Here is a 15846-nt window from a genome sequence, read left to right on the forward strand (position 1 = left end):
TCGCCCCTATTATGTTTCTAGGTTTGTCAGCACCATACCCGTGCTCGTTGGTTTCACCGAAGTGATATAATTGTAATACTGTTAAAAGCGGCGTTAAAACCAACTCACTCACTCACTAGAGAGTGCCATGATTTGGCTGGCAGCCTCACGAGCTTCTGTCACAAAGCATCCCTGCTGTTGTTGTTGTTGACTGCACATTTGTAGGGTCAATTGTCAGGTCAGGATTTCTCAATGAACCAAAAACTCCATTACCAGCTTGATCAGCCACAAAGAGAGGCAACGAAAACACCGATGTAATGAAGAATTTTATTTCTTAGTGGTTTAACACAAGTCTAAATTTGTGTGTTTTCATCAATCAATACGCAGAGGAAAGTAGATGATATGTACAAGGATGTGATCACAGTAACTTAAAGTGCCATGATTCAACAGAATAATCCTAACGAAAGAGAAAATTTGGATATTTCTGTATTGAATAAATTTACCTAATGTAACGTGAAAATACTACTTGAAAAGCAAACAGCATTGAAAATTTGGATGGATGATGTATGCTACTCAAAAGAAGTTCGAGAACACCAGATTTCTTTCATATGATTATCGCTAACCAGTCATGGCCTGACATTAAGTATAGTCATGAAAAACATTTGGTGCTCTTTAACTTTTTGTAGTAGTATATATATATATATATATGTGTTTGCAGGACAACCATTATGTACAATAATATACTGGAAACAACACTATTTGCACAATAACATATAGAATACTGATGATTGTTTTACATATAACCATGACCTTGAGTTACCAAGGTCATCGAGGTCAGGTTCGCTTCTGCCATGCCAGACAGGACTATCAGATATTTCCAAAAACATTTTGACAAAATCCAGTTTAGACAATATATCCAACCACAAGCAATAGTTTTGTCATATTTTCACTCAAGCCAAATCTTAACCAATCTTTCGTGTTTTCAATAACAGAAAAGATCACATACCAAAATTAGCCTATTAAAATACCAACATTCAACAATAGTATCACAAGTACTTGTAGTACTGTGTTCTCATAAATATTGTGTTTATCATTACACAAATATTTCCAAAAGTATATCACAATTTTCTTTGGACGGAAGAGGTGTTTCCATGGTAACCAAAACTTAGGCCATGATTTTCGCTGGTTGGTTAACCTTTCTCTCGACTTGGGAAAGATACTTCTCGGGGATCCCAGCTTCCCTGTGAACACAAAGAAGAGAACATGTTAATATTATTTATTTCAAATTTCAAAAATATACTCAGCATCGTTATTGAGGGGTCATGCAGATATTTAGAGATAAAAGTATTTAAAAAAACCACTTTCAACTTCTTAGAGTTCAGTGGCGTCTGGAATGAACCATTTTCTACCCACATCAACTGTTACTTGATATGTATTGCACAAGCATGAGTTAAACCATTGCGTCCAGGCGTGTGTATTGGTTAGCTTTTTCCCTCACTTTAACCTTGCACTTTTCATTGTTCTTAATACTGTATTCAATGTAATACGCACCCCGCTCTAATAAGTGCCCACGGCGATATTTGCTAATATATTGGCTAGTGAACAATCCCAATAAGCACCCTTCCGATTGATCAAAAGACTTATTTATTCACGTATAATACGCTCTCGTGTGTTATATGCACCCTTAATTATGGGCAATTAAATTTTGGAAAAATATATCTGTCGTATATAAACATTTCAGGCTGTCAGCATAAACCATGAAATTTACAATCTTTCAACTCTGTTGTTTTCACCAAAATAATATTCTAATAAGCGCCCCTATTTCTAATTTTGAGAGCGCCCGGGGCGCTTATTATGTTGAATACGGTAGTTGGTTTCTTTTTTTCCAGTTTATAAAATCATCCACTCTGTGAGACATGGGCATAAACAACATGTTCTTGAACTTATAATCACATTGTCAACATACTCAGACCTGATAAAGCATGTTGGCAAATGTTCATATCATACATGGCACCCTCCATACCTAGGTGACCCTTTAATAATGATGCTGAGAATTCAATACCAATGAAGTCCAGAAAATTGGAACCTTACAATAAGATATTATTGTAAAAATAAACAATATTTTGTAAACATGAATTAATCCCGAGTGATTTTGATATCTGATGCCTTTCTTGAGATTAAATATCCAGTGTGTGTTCAGCTTGGTGGAAGCTAAATATTTATCACTTTTTAGAATCAATGATATTGATGATATTTTTATGTATATTTCAGCATCTTCGTCTTGACACCTAATGTGTGTTTGTGTTGGTGCATGCAGTGAAAAGAGTGATAAGTTCCATATCTATCAGTGTTCAAAGAGATGAAAGAATATAAAAAACACATAAGATAGTTAACAAATTAAATTAAAAAACTGCATCAGGTAATTATAAACAGCATCCAGTATATGATTATTCACAACAACAATCATGCTGTACACAATCGCCCGGGAACAACTAACATTTTACTAGTCGACTAGCCAAGGATCCTCATAACAATAGGCGCATAAATTTCTCATGGAGAGATTATCAGTGACTAGTTTTTTGCTTTGGTTTGTAGTTTAACGCCTCATTCAGCAATATTCAAGCTATATGACGGCGGTCTGTAAATAATCGAGTCAGGACCAGACAATCCAGTGATTGACATCATGAGCAACGATCCACACAATTGGGATACGATGACATGCATCAACCAAGTCAGCGAGCCTGACCACCCAATCCCGTTAGTTGCCTCTTACGACAAGCAGTCACCTTTAACAGCAAGAAGGTTGCTGAAGACCTATTCTACCCCGGATATCAGTGACTAGTAGGCTGGTTGACTAGTCGGCTAGTCGTTCAGGTGCTAGTGCCTCCATATAGCAGGAGAAACAAAAGAAGGGAGTCTAAGGTCTAGCACACAGCTAATACAGCGTACATACAGAGGACTAATGCTGAAAAACACAAACACATACTTGGCAAATAACTTGTTGTTTCCATAGCTAGTGCTGACATCATCAAAGTGTTTGGTTCACACCATTAAAGGAGGGCACGGGTGGCCCAGTCGTCTAAGGCGCCGCAATTCGCTGTCCAGAGTTGCGTCCCTTGGGCACACCAGAAACCTATGATTGTGGGTTCGAATCCCGGTTCGCCCCGATTATGTTTCTAGGTTTGTCAGCACCATACCCATGCTCGTGGGTTTCACCGAAGTGGTAAACGTCTGAGACCTGCATCTTTCGGGCTTTCCTCCCACATTAAGCTGACACGCCGCAATATAACTGGAATACTGTTAAAAGCGGCGTTAAACCCAACTCACTCACTCACACCATTAAAGGTAGTACCATTGGTAGAGTGAGTGAGTGAGTGAGTGAATCGAGTTTAACCCCACTGTGAAGAGTTTTTCAGTTAGATCACGGCATGCCAGCTTGACAGCCCAAAGTGATGCAGGTCTTAGAACTTTACCACTTTTGTAAAACCCATGAGCATGGGTATGGTGCTGACAAACCTAGAAACATTATCACGGCGAACCGGGATTCGAACCTATTATCAAGGTTTCTGGCACCTCTAAGGGTGCAACGCTTCACTATGAATTGCGGCACCTAAGGCAAGTGGGCCTCCCATGCGTCAATACGCAATCAAACTGGCGGAGCTCCAAGTATTATATATACAGGAAAACAATCTATTCATCTTCCCATCCAGTGGTATTTGCAGGGTTAGAAAGTGGCACTAGTCCTTTAGTCCTTGCCAAACTGCCCAATTGTAAAGGTATCATAAGAACTAGTAGAAAATTGCCATTTTTAAGGGTTTTGCTATATGTTATCATTATAAGGACTAGTGGACGAAAACTGTTAGTTTCTAAAGCTGCTTTGGATGCCAGCAATGTCAAGCACATGGAAACGACAGGTTCTAAACTAGGTCAAGGTCACGGCAAGGGTTACCGTCATCCAGACTCTGTGGCAACAATTCTCTCACTGTCCTAAGCGCATACAGGACAAGGTGGGGTGAGCTAAATCTCTGACATCCTCATAATCATCATCAACAGATGCAAATGCACTTTGAACCCTTGCATTGACCTCTACACACACTCAGTTAGGACATCGGCTATCACAGGCCTACCAACATACAAATCTAAGATGTTTTCATACAGATAGAATTGTGGCATATGTTGAATTCGTACACACACAGGTGGACAATTAGGCTTCCTTTTTGAGGACCTTAAGTTCTTGGCTGGCTTACTTAATAGCGTAGTTCAGCCTATGACAAATACTTGTATCTACTACCTCGAACTTGAATTTTGGCAGCAGTTTCAGTATATTTTATTCCTAGTATATGGACTTATATAAGCTGATCTAACAAGACCAGATGAAATTTTACTAGACACAGGCTTCAGACCAGTGGTTAAACCTCCAGACAGGTGTGCCAACTGGATGTATGTGCTGTTGGTCTGTTCAAATTCAACAAATAATGTTCACAATTCTATATTCAATATCATCTTAGGCATGTTTTTGTTGGTAGACCTAACACATCCTCGTTTATCATGGGTATTATATCTCCAATCCATTATGTTACGTCCCTGGACTCAATAATAGCCACAGTTCAGTGTGTGAGTCTATTTCATATGGCCTCAAGCGAAAATTATAATAAGCTACCCAATTAATTTACTCTCCTGACTGAGAGCATGTCTTCTCAGTAGGTGAGGACCCACGTCAGTTGGGACGTCATTCCAAAACGAAGTTACCCTGGCGATTAGGTCCAGTGAGTGAGTGAGTATGGTTTTACGCCGCTTTTAGCAATATTCCAGCAATATCACGGCAGGGAACACCAGAAATGGGGTCACACATTGTACCCATGTCGGGAATCGAACCCGGGTCTTCGGCGTGACGAGCGAACGCTTTAACCACTAGGCTACCCGACCGCCCCCGATTAGGTCCATGTATGTTTCAAAATAGGATGGAGACATAACACCCTGGATAAAGGAGGATGGCCTGTACAAGACAGAGCTGCACTGTGAAGATGGTTCCCACCGCTGGACGCTACACGGCCACCGACTCTGGGTTCTCCAGCTTCGCCTGGTGGACAACATGGCGCAGGTATTTCTCAGGGATGCCAATATCCCTGTATGCAGGGAGGAGGTTAGTAAAGAAACAAGGTGAAAGGTTAAAGGTCAGCTGTCTATGTAGGTCAAGGTTAATTCTCACGGGAAACATGTTAGTAGGGCAATATCCACTGTGGTAGGATTCATTAGTAAAGAAACAAGGTTAAAGGTCAGCTGTCTATGTAGGTCAAGGCTAATTCTCACGGGAAACATGTTAGTAGGGCAATATCAACTGTGGAAGGATTCATTAGTAAAGAAACAAGGTTAAAGGTTAGAGGTCAGCTGTCTATGTAGGTCAAGGTTAATTCTTATTCACCCGCGTTGATGCAATACATCCTTAATGTGTCACAATAATTGAAAAATGATACTAAATGGGAAACAAAAGTTGTAAAATGTGTTACTATATGTCAAATATTGTAGGAAAAAAAATATATTTGTGAACATTGTTGAACTGAAAGATAGTCCAAACATTTGAAAGATTTTCTGAATTGCCTGCAATTTCTCTGTCAAGTAGGTAAGATTTTCACAAGAAGAAAATGAACACTGGAAATACAATTTTGATGACAGTCAAGAATGTCAAAGATGTATCGCATCAGCAACCATGGGCACATAATACCAGTAACATTGCAGTCTGTAAAGATACTTCAAACGTCTGCAGGCCAGAACATGTTTTGAATTTGCAGTACATTTTAATGATATTATATGGGCTGTTATCAGATGAAGTTGTCAAAATCTGCTGGCATCACAGACTGCATTGTTACAGACACGTAGCAGAGATAGCTCCTTTAAGACTTTCTGTACTGTTTAGTACTGCCTGTTGTAAATTGACAACAATAAGTATTAAAGAAACAGATTTTTGGAGGATCTACAGACTGGATTTAACTGTTGGAAGGAAGTGGGCCCACTTGCACAAAGCGGTCTTGGCACTAAGATGATCATAAGCCCCAAACTTTAACATAGGCCTACATCAGTCTTAGCGCTAAGATCATTTTGTGCAAGTGAGCCCAGGTATGGAAGCATACATGTCGAAAACGGTCTTGCAATTATTCAGTCACATACTAGCTGCAACTTAGTATCCCAACCAGCACAAGCCCTTCCTTAACATCTGAGTTACAAAGACAGACTACTATTGGTACAGACCTGAGTTCTTGGAGCTTCTTCCTCTTCACTTCCTCCAGTCTGTTTCGACGGACACGTGCCTCTTCGTCAAGCTTCACACCTTCCTCAAAGAAGTTGTTTCGTTCTTTGACCTTCTCGTGCTCCTTCTGCCTAATCTGGCGACGCACTTCCTCCGCATGTGTCAGACGCTTCTTGCGCATCACATCGTCCTCTCGTTGTTCCTTCTCCACCAGCTCCTTCTGGGCCCTGGAGAAGAGAACCATACAATGAGACTTTAGCAGGGGTGGAATGTGGAGCCTATTGGAATACGGATCTCTGACATTTGGTGACCAAAGTCTCTGCCAAACACTGTCCTGGCTACATTATCATTAATGCCAACGTAAGCACTCTCTCAAATAATGTCCTATACACATAAGCGACACCTACCTAAGCACTCTCTCAAACACTGTCCTACCTAAGCACTACCTCAAACAATGTCCTATACACATAAGCAACACCTACCTAAGCACTACCTCAAAATCTATCCTACATACATAAGCACAGCCTACCTAAGCACTCTGTCAAACTCTGTCCTACACACATAAGCACAGCCTACCTAAGCACCCTCTCAAACACCGTCCTACATACAACAGCAACACCTACCTAAGCACTCTGTCAAACTCTATCCTACATACATAAGCACAGCCTACCTAAGCACTCTGTCAAACTCTGTCCTACATACAACAGCAACACCTACCTAAGCACTCTCTCAAACTCTATCCTACATACATAAGCACAGCCTACCTAAGCACTACCTAAAACTCTGTTCTATACACATAAGCATCACCTACCTAAGCACTCCCTCAACACTATCCTGTACACATAAGCAACATGTACCTAAGCACTCTCTCAAGCACTATCCTATACACAAAAGCAACACCTACCTAAGCACTCACTCAAACACTGTCCTACATACAAAAGCATCACCTACCTAAGCACTCACTCAAACTCTATCCTATATACATAAGCATCACCTACCAAAGCACTCTCTCAAGCACTCTCCTATACACAAAAGCAACACCTACCTAAGCACTCTCTCAAGCACTCTCCTATACACAAAAGCATCACCTACCTAAGCACTCTCTCAAGCACTCTCCTATACACAAAAGCAACACCTACCTAAGCACTCTCTCAAACTCGGATCTCTCTCTCTGTGCCTGCACTGCAAGGTAGTGCTCCTTCTGTGACATCTGCATACTGCGAGCGCCCTTGAGCATTGCTTCCATCTCCGACTTCTTGTATGCTTCGGCTGCCTCCTTCTTGCGCCACTCCCGCTCGGCTTGCTCCTGAGCACGCTTGGCCCGCAAAGCATCCCGCTCGGCCTGCTCGTCCCTTGCCCGCTCCTGCAAAGCTCGAAGTCTGGCAACCTCCCGCTCCTTCTCAATGCGGATCCTCTCCTGCTCCTTTTCAAATGCAGCTTCTCTCTCCTAAGGAACATATAACAGGGATAGAGTTGGTTTACATGTGTGCCTAGCGCACCCATACACATGCTCAGCTGTGCCCTCTGGAACTTAACTGTGTCAACAAGAACAATACTGTTAATCTGTCTTGAAAACTAGGGCGCGGTCGGGTAGCCTAGTGGTTAAAGCGTTGGCTAGTCACACCGAGGACCCGGGTTCAATTTCCCACATGGGTACAATGTGTGAAGCCCTTTTCTGGTGTCCCCCGCCGTGATATTGCTGGAATATTGCTAAAAGTGGCGTAAAACCAAACTCACTCACTGAAAACTAGGGAATCTCTTGTTAGATCGTCATTGATGTAACTTAGAGTGTATGAACCCTTCCTTTTCATTGAGATTGATAATACCATTTTTACTTTTTGAATCCCTAGGTTTATAGTGTAAGTCACACTGTACACCAAGCATGTTTATTTTCCATGTGTTCGTCGAGTTGTGGAAGTACATTCACAAGCTGGCTTCATACAAAAAACATTGTGAACAAATTTTTTTTTTCATTATTTCTACAGGTGCTCTTTAAGCACCAGTAAAGTATTTTAACTGTGTTATTTTGATTTTAAGCATGCCATTGGCACTTCACTCTAATACAAAGAATTAAAATCCTTGATATATTGATACATATTTTCTGTTTTCAGAGCCGATTTTGAAAGTTTCATGACGACGGGGCAATTTCACCCAATGCACAAATTACAAAGTCCAGATGTACATTGAGCATGCCCAGCAGACTGTTGAAAGCATCAAACTACAAATATTGTGCATCAAACAAGAATGTACAAATGGGATTTGATACTCGGAACTCACAGCTTTCTGTCTCTGGTATTCCAGCACTTTCATTTCTTCCGCTTGCTCTTGCAGTTTCTTGACATCTCGGCGACGGATGATGTCATCGTTAGCTTTGTTGAGCTCCTCCTGTGAAAGACACATGGTACATCACCACAACGCTCACACCGGGGAATTACTTCAGGTTTAAATAATCATTACTCGTAGCAAGTAAATCAAGGAGCACCTGAAGAGGGAAAATAGCTTCTAATCTGCACTACTCCTCCCTGCCACAACCCAACAACTCCCTCACCCTGAGGTCTGAAAGCTCCACCCTCCTCCACCCCTCCTACTCACTCTGATGTCTCTAACCTTCACCCTACCCATTCACTCACCCCGAGGTCAGTCTGCTCCACCCCTCCTACTCACCCCGAGGTCAGTCTGCTCCACCCCTCCTACTCACCCTGAGGACGGTCTGCTCCACCCCTCCTACTCACCCTGAGGACGGTCTACTCCACCCCTCCTACTCACCCTGAGGTCTGTCTACTCAACCCCCTACTCACCCTGAGGTCAGTCTACTCCACCCCTACTCACCCTGAGGTCCGTCTACTCAACCCCCTACTCACCCTGAGGTTGGACTACTCCACCCCTCCTACTCACCCTGAGGTCGGTCTACTCCATTCCTCCGACTCACCCTGAGGTCCGTCTACTCAACCCCCTACTCACCCTGAGGTCGGTCTGCTCTGCCTTCCTCTTGTCCTTCATGTCCTGATCTTCCTCCATCAGCTTCCCGATGTACTTCTGCATCTGGATGTTCTCCTGGTCCTTCCTCTCCAGCTCAAACAGACGCTCCTGCTCGTTCTCCTGGATCTGCTCCATCAGCTTGGCCGCCCCAATCAGCTGGTCGTCCTTCTTCTTTCTTTCAATCTCCTCCTGGATGCGTATGGCGTTCTGTCTATCGACCTCCATCATGATGTCAAGCCTCTTCTCCTCCTCCGTCATCTCCCTCTTCACGTGCCCCTTCTCCAGGATCTGCGCGTCCCGGATAGCATGGCACTTGGCGTTCAAGATAAGCTGGAACCACAGGACATCCCATTATACACACAAAACAACACAGGTGGGTGGGATGAAATGGGGTTTAACGTCATGCTCAAGATTTGTACGCTCGATTTGTACGCTCGATTTATTTCATAGGGGGGAATGAGGTCGTGTGAATGGATTAATCAAAGAATGATATATGTCAGTCATCTCGGTTGAATGACAACCAGCTGCCATTTTGTAATGTTATGTACACCAACATCTTTATTTGCTGATGAGGCAAATGGAATGGAGTGCATGAAAAGGGGTTTTAGGGATGAGGAGTTCTAAAACTTTCAGAGTCCTGCTAGTTGGCTACACGACCTCAGGTTTGGCCGATTAGCGGCATCCTCCATTTTCTTGTAGGTCAGTTAGTTTGGAGAAATGCCAGTAACTTTTTAAAGGAGCCATCCCTGCTGGCTTTTTGTAACATACAAATTTGTTGTTAAATTTACCCCTGCCATTCCATAGTTTAACATGGATACCCAACTTATAGATAGTATACCGACACCGAAAAGACCAGTTTTATCCCATTAATGCCAAGTGCCAGCCGGGATAACAACAAGTACCATCTTTTAATGTCTTTTGGCAGGATGAGGATGGGGATCAAACCACCGACCTTCCGAACTCCGAGATGTACCCTGTCTACTAGACCACAGAGATAGTCATACAATATTCTGCATTAATGATAGGGCTGGGACGGGTAACTCAGGTACCCGGCTCGGGTGGGTCTGAGTAGGACCCAGGTACCCAGGACTACCCGGACCCATGGTTAGTCACGTGATATATTGTTTAATGACAAAAATTATCTAGAACTCTATGGTTACACTACAAGTCACACATGTTCGCATTTCTTTCTGACTATGCACCCATTCCTTCTGACTTTTCATATGGTTGAATAAAACAAATTCCAAATCGGACATTCTGTATCTCTTGAGACCTACAGTGGGTACCCGGGTAGGGTCGGGTAATAGGGGGGTTGGTACCCAGGTAGTAAATTCGCCCCAGCCCTAATTAATGATACTGACCTGCCATTGTGCAAGTGTCCACTCCAAAATCTCACATTAACAATGCCAGACATTACTCTGAGAAAAACAAACAGCCATGACTTAAAGACAAGTAATCAGTCAGCATGACCTCAGCAACTGACCTCATTGAGATGCTTGATCTCATCCTCCTGTTCCTGCCTCATCTCATTGGCCTTGGATAGAAGATGCTCGGCCTTGTCCTTGGCCTCTTCCTCAAGGTCATTTAGCCTCTCATTCTTCTGGCGAGCCAGGTCCATGGCCTTCATGTAATTCTTCCTCTCTTGGGCTGCGTCCTGGAACACAAGACACAGGGAAGGTCACTAAAAGGAAGCTATCAAGCAACACCTAGAGACTGGCAGACCTAAATTAGCATGTGACCTCAACATGTCATATTGGAATTCTGTGTCTGCATAGGACACCAGTGTTAAAACTGCCAGTTAGAAAGTACACGAGTACAATATATTACCATGATAGCAAGCCTCATTGTGGGATTTAATAACTTGGATTGCGCACTTGATGATTTGTCTGAAATGAGTTACCATAGCAGCTTCCTTTGCCATCTTGATTGAATCACTGCGGGCCTCTTTTTCAGATTTGGAAAAAGTGCGAGCTCCTTGCAGTATTCTTTCAAAGTCGCGTCGGGAAAGAATCATGGTTTGGCCAGATGGATCTTCTGTGGGGACGCTGAAGTAGATAAAAAAACATGATGAAGGTGATGAAGACAGTGTTTACCTATTCAGGTGGTCACAAGCATGGAAATGAAAGTCCAAGGTTGGCCAATGGAACCTACTTCGCACCATTGTTTTGAGTTTGGTTTGATTTACACAGCACTAAAGACGTTCCATCCGGCGTTATTGCACAGTTTTTTCATTATTGAAACAAGTTGCAATAGCACCAGTACGCGACTGACCGTGTTTTTATGTCACAGCGTTAGAAACTGGCACTAGTCCTGTAGTCCTTGCCAAACTGCCCAATAGTAAAGGTATCATAAGGACCATTAGAAATTTGCCATTATTAAGGGTTTGGCTATATGTTATCATTATTATGACTAGTGGACTAAAACTGTTAGTTTCTACCGTTGATGTTGTCACAAAGTTTGTTTGTTTGTTACCCTTTCAGCCATGTGACAAAAGCCGGTAAACAATTGTGTCTGGACCAAATAATGCGGATCGATATTTTCAGCAATGACCCGTGCCGTTTGGGTACGATGAAACACAATCAACCAAGTCAGCGAACCTGACCCCCCAATCCATTTGGTTGCCTCCTACAACCAGCTTAGGCTCCTAATACTCCTAATACCCAGTAAAAACCTTTTCCAGCTACAAACTCATTCATAACATTCTTCTAACATGACTAAAAATATAACGGCTAGCTCTCCATGACCACAAGTTTGGATGTAGATTCATGCCGAAAACTTTGATTATTTGTTGATTCAAGCATAAGGGCTCAGTCACACATTCAGGATTCTTACTGACTTCCTTGAAAGGACCATTCCCGATTAATATTTGTCAAAAGTCTGATCAAGATCCTGTGATTCGTGGCGGGAAATTCACAAACAATCAGATAGTGTTCAGGAAGCGTACCGGTTCAGCCTTTTCCAGCCAAATTCATTCCAATTTCCCCCGTTTTCAATCTGAATCTGATCCGATTTGTGTCTTCCTCATGGTAAAAAATGACCGAATCTGTCCCGACAGCGTCCCACTTCTCCCTAATGCGATCTGACAGAGATCAGACAGTGACCGGACAGTGAACCGACAAAGACGGTTTGCATTCGTTAAGATCTGGACGCAATCTGGACTCAATCGACAAGAAACTTTAATGAACAATTCACGCCTGTTCATCACGACAGCATCCCGAACCACAGGACACCATCCAGACAACACAGGACATTGTTACCATTTTGATCCAATACAGCAGAATCTGTCACTACATTGACCACGATTGTAATCCCACTAGACAAAATCGTCTGAGTTTCCCGAAAGTCTGTGGGTCCTGATGGCAGTTTTTTATATTTCAAACACTGTATTAGCAAGAGAAATTATGCGCTATATATATTTATCGATAAGAGAAATAGATCTGGTCACGTCACTTCCAAACTAAAGTTATGGTGGGAAATGGGTCCTGGGTATTTATGATAATAGAGTGGAGGAACAACTATGATAATACACGGTAATTGGGGATGTTGCACCCCATCAGTACCCAACATCAGCGTTAGAAATTGGCACTAGTCCTGTAGTACTTGCCAAACTGGCCAATAGTTAAGGTATCATAAGGACTAGTAGAAATTTGACATTTCTCAGGGTTTTGCCATTTGTTATCATTGTAAGGACTAGTGGACAAACAACGTCAAATTCTATCGCTGAACATACAGGTAATTATCACTTCCTGTTTGAACTTAAACCTAAGCAAGATCCTGACACAAACCTTCATTCAGGAATTAACTTTCACTTTGTGTGAGCTGATTGGCGAATGGTTGGTTGGTTGGTTTGTTGTTTAACGCCGCACTCAGCAATATTCCAGCTATATGATGGCGGTCTGTAAATAATCGAGTCTGGACCAGACAATCCAGTGATTAATATCATGAGCATCGATCCACGCAATTGGGATCGATGACATGCATCAACCAAGTCAGCGAGCCTGACCACCCAATCCCATTAGTCGCCTTTTACGACAAGCATAGTCACCTTTTACAGCAAGCATGGGTTGCTGAAGACCTATTCTACCCTGGAATCATTGGCGTATGGACTTTCACAGTGTGAGGAGAAGCTGTACGAATATCCCAGTATGGAGGTGCATTACTTCGTTTTGTTCACTAGGATGGGTCGTAGTGAGAATATTCATGAATGGGTATGCAGTCAAACTCACTGACTATTCCCTCTGTATGCTGAAACGCTATGTTCAAGACTAAAGGGTCTAAATTCAGAAACAACGCTTCTGTATTTATAATGCAAGGGAATTCCCAAGTAATGTGGAAGTAGTCTGTCACTGTTTGTCATTCCAAGAATACAGTCTTGTTAAAAACATATGAAAGTCAAAATGTGTCGTTCCTACACTAATGAACATCAGTTTTGCGGTCATTTTATGTTGAAATTAATCAAGTATATTACAAACGTAAGTCCAGATATAAAATGAACATTTTTTAAAACCAGACAGTACAATTACATGATTAATTTGCGTACTTCAGTACGGATTTGTTGAGGATGTATTTCCGGTGTTACTCGCTCACAGTAGTGTTGGGTAAAAAACACTAAAACTCTTCAACCCTGTGTATAAGACGACCCCCCTTGAAAGCCTCCTAATTCTAGGTACAAAACACTCGCCTTATACACAGCGATATACGGTACTTTAAACAGAAAGGCACTAGTCACTTTGAAACCAGAACATTCTATGTGACTACTTCCTTGTAGGGAACCCGGTAACGCTTTGGGGAGTTTTATTACTTTTCAATTTTCACCACGAGACAAGATAAAACTTCTACAATAAGGAGAATAACTTCCTCCCTCCAAATGAATCTTCATTTATTGAATCTGAATATATTTAACAAATCGGCAGGATTGTTTTTAGAAACTGGAAACCTTTGTTTAGAAACATTTCCACTTATGATCGAAAGAAGAATTAGAAATGTGTCGTTCCTACATTTATGAACATCAGTTTTGCGGTCATGCAACCAGACTCTCGTCCAGTGGAAAAGCTATAACGTTTAATTTCACATTAAATAAAGATTCTTACATGAGGTTTCGGATGAGATCCTTAGTGATGACCTGTACTGTTTCTCGGTTACTGGATTTTCCTTTTCTACGTTTGTCGCTTCTCTGTTTGGCCAGCGTTTCCAGGGAAACATCCTGCGTCCTCTCGCCAGTCCACATGTCCTTCAGCATCTCGTTCCTCTTGGCCACCCGGTTGGGCTGACCAAACAGCGACTCATCGATCTGAGAGGTGTTACTGATCACCCGATACTGGCGTGTCTTGGCTCTCTTTGATGCGGAGGAGGTTGAACTATTGGAGGCTGAGATAGCGCTGCCAGGCTGGAAAACATCAACATGTAAACTGGGTTAAATATACCGACATGATTACACAGCGACAAAAGTAATCTTGTTTCAGACACAGACATTTTTTTATTTCTAAACAATATCCTACACCATCATCTTTTCATATTTATTTCCCACTGCAGCGCAAGAAAAAATTACATTTTAATTAAAGAATGATTCTTCAATAACTTTATCGTTTATTTATATAAAAATATGTTCAGCTTAATTTTTGTAAATGGTATTAACCTCTCAAATGAACCCAAAACATTTGTTTACATCTTTTTACTTCATTTTGCCTCCCGACAAATCGGCAAAGAAATCAAGAAAATACAAGTGCAGTGATAACATGCTATGATGTGGGAATTATTACCCCAATTCATACAGTGTTCACAAGAAAACATCAGACAATACAGGCAAATTTTACAGTACACAGAATTCTCTGCTACTAGTAGACGGCAATTTTTTGATTTTTTTTTAATCTCAGAAACAGAGAGGGTAAATCGCCACCACAGTCTGAATAGGATTCATGAAGGTGGCGTTCTCGGCCGTGATGTTGGGTCATGTCTTGACCATATGACCCCATCGCGGTTCTCGGCTACCTGGGAGGCTTTTTTCATGCCTGGTTCTCCGAAACTCCAATCTGAAATTCTGTCAGTCCTAAGACTCTATTGGAATTGGAATATTATGCATATTATGCTTTATGGATTCCGTATCTACTGGTTTGAGCACATACGTTTGGGGTTTGTGGTCATTTTTACTTTTTTTTGTGGCCGTTAGGACTTTGAGTCCTTTCTGATAGGAGGCCGTTTTGACTACAACACTTTGCGGGGAAATATAGTTGGTTCAAATGGATTAGAAACAGTGTGATATGTAATACTGATCGATTATAGCAAAAAAGAGTAATATTTGCGGTTAAGCGTAATATTAACGACAGTATTGCAGGGTCTAAATGATAAATTCAGATCAGAATAGCAAGTGAAACTTCACACATGCCGCTGAAAATGTCCAACCTAACAGTAACACAAGACTCATCAACATGAATAAATGTAAAACTCTTCAGTAAACCATCGTAAAATTAGATGTCATAGTATATATGAACATACACTTACCATGATTGTTCAATGTATAAGTATGATTCCGCCCCTAAAACCGTGTTTACACCCCGTTCTTTTTTCCAAATGTTCTCAGATTTACCATTCGTTGTCCTGCAAGTTATTTACATTGAACGTAACCATGGACACTGGGCATGCGCCAA

The 15846-nt window shown here is 41.8% G+C and overlaps 1 protein-coding gene across 2 annotated transcripts; it reads right to left on the minus strand.

The window, feature by feature from the left end:
• Nucleotides 1-292: 292 nt before the first annotated feature.
• On the minus strand, nucleotides 293-15840 carry LOC124122919 (cilia- and flagella-associated protein 45-like). Of its 2 annotated transcripts, XM_046486120.2 has the most exons (10): nucleotides 15701-15840; nucleotides 14293-14588; nucleotides 11103-11247; nucleotides 10686-10856; nucleotides 9185-9532; nucleotides 8501-8608; nucleotides 7363-7670; nucleotides 6226-6450; nucleotides 5015-5105; nucleotides 293-1220 (listed from the first exon to the last, which is right to left on the minus strand). In XM_046486120.2, exons 1-9 carry the CDS (start codon nucleotides 15701-15703, stop codon nucleotides 5024-5026), a joined length of 1686 nt encoding a protein of 561 aa, XP_046342076.1. In that variant the 5' UTR covers nucleotides 15704-15840; the 3' UTR covers nucleotides 293-1220; nucleotides 5015-5023. The 2 variants fall into 2 exon arrangements, with proteins under 2 accessions (XP_046342076.1, XP_046342077.1); XM_046486121.2 differs by lacking the exon at nucleotides 5015-5105 and having other exon boundaries at nucleotides 15701-15839.
• Nucleotides 15841-15846: the final 6 nt, after the last annotated feature.

This window comes from Haliotis rufescens, unplaced genomic scaffold, assembly GCF_023055435.1.
Source record: "Haliotis rufescens isolate VD_foot unplaced genomic scaffold, xgHalRufe1.0.p SCAF_24, whole genome shotgun sequence".
NCBI lineage: Eukaryota > Metazoa > Mollusca > Gastropoda > Lepetellida > Haliotidae > Haliotis > Haliotis rufescens.

Bases quoted from the DNA above. Each gene is read 5' to 3' on its own strand.
- LOC124122919 (XM_046486120.2), bottom strand. The intron at 10,857-11,102 runs GTAACTCATTTC...CTTGTGTTCCAG, and splicing joins TGGCAAAGGAAGCTGCTATG to GACGCAGCCCAAGAGAGGAA. The intron at 8,609-9,184 runs GTGAGTAGGGGG...TGTCTTTCACAG, and splicing joins CAGAGCAGACCGACCTCAGG to GAGGAGCTCAACAAAGCTAA.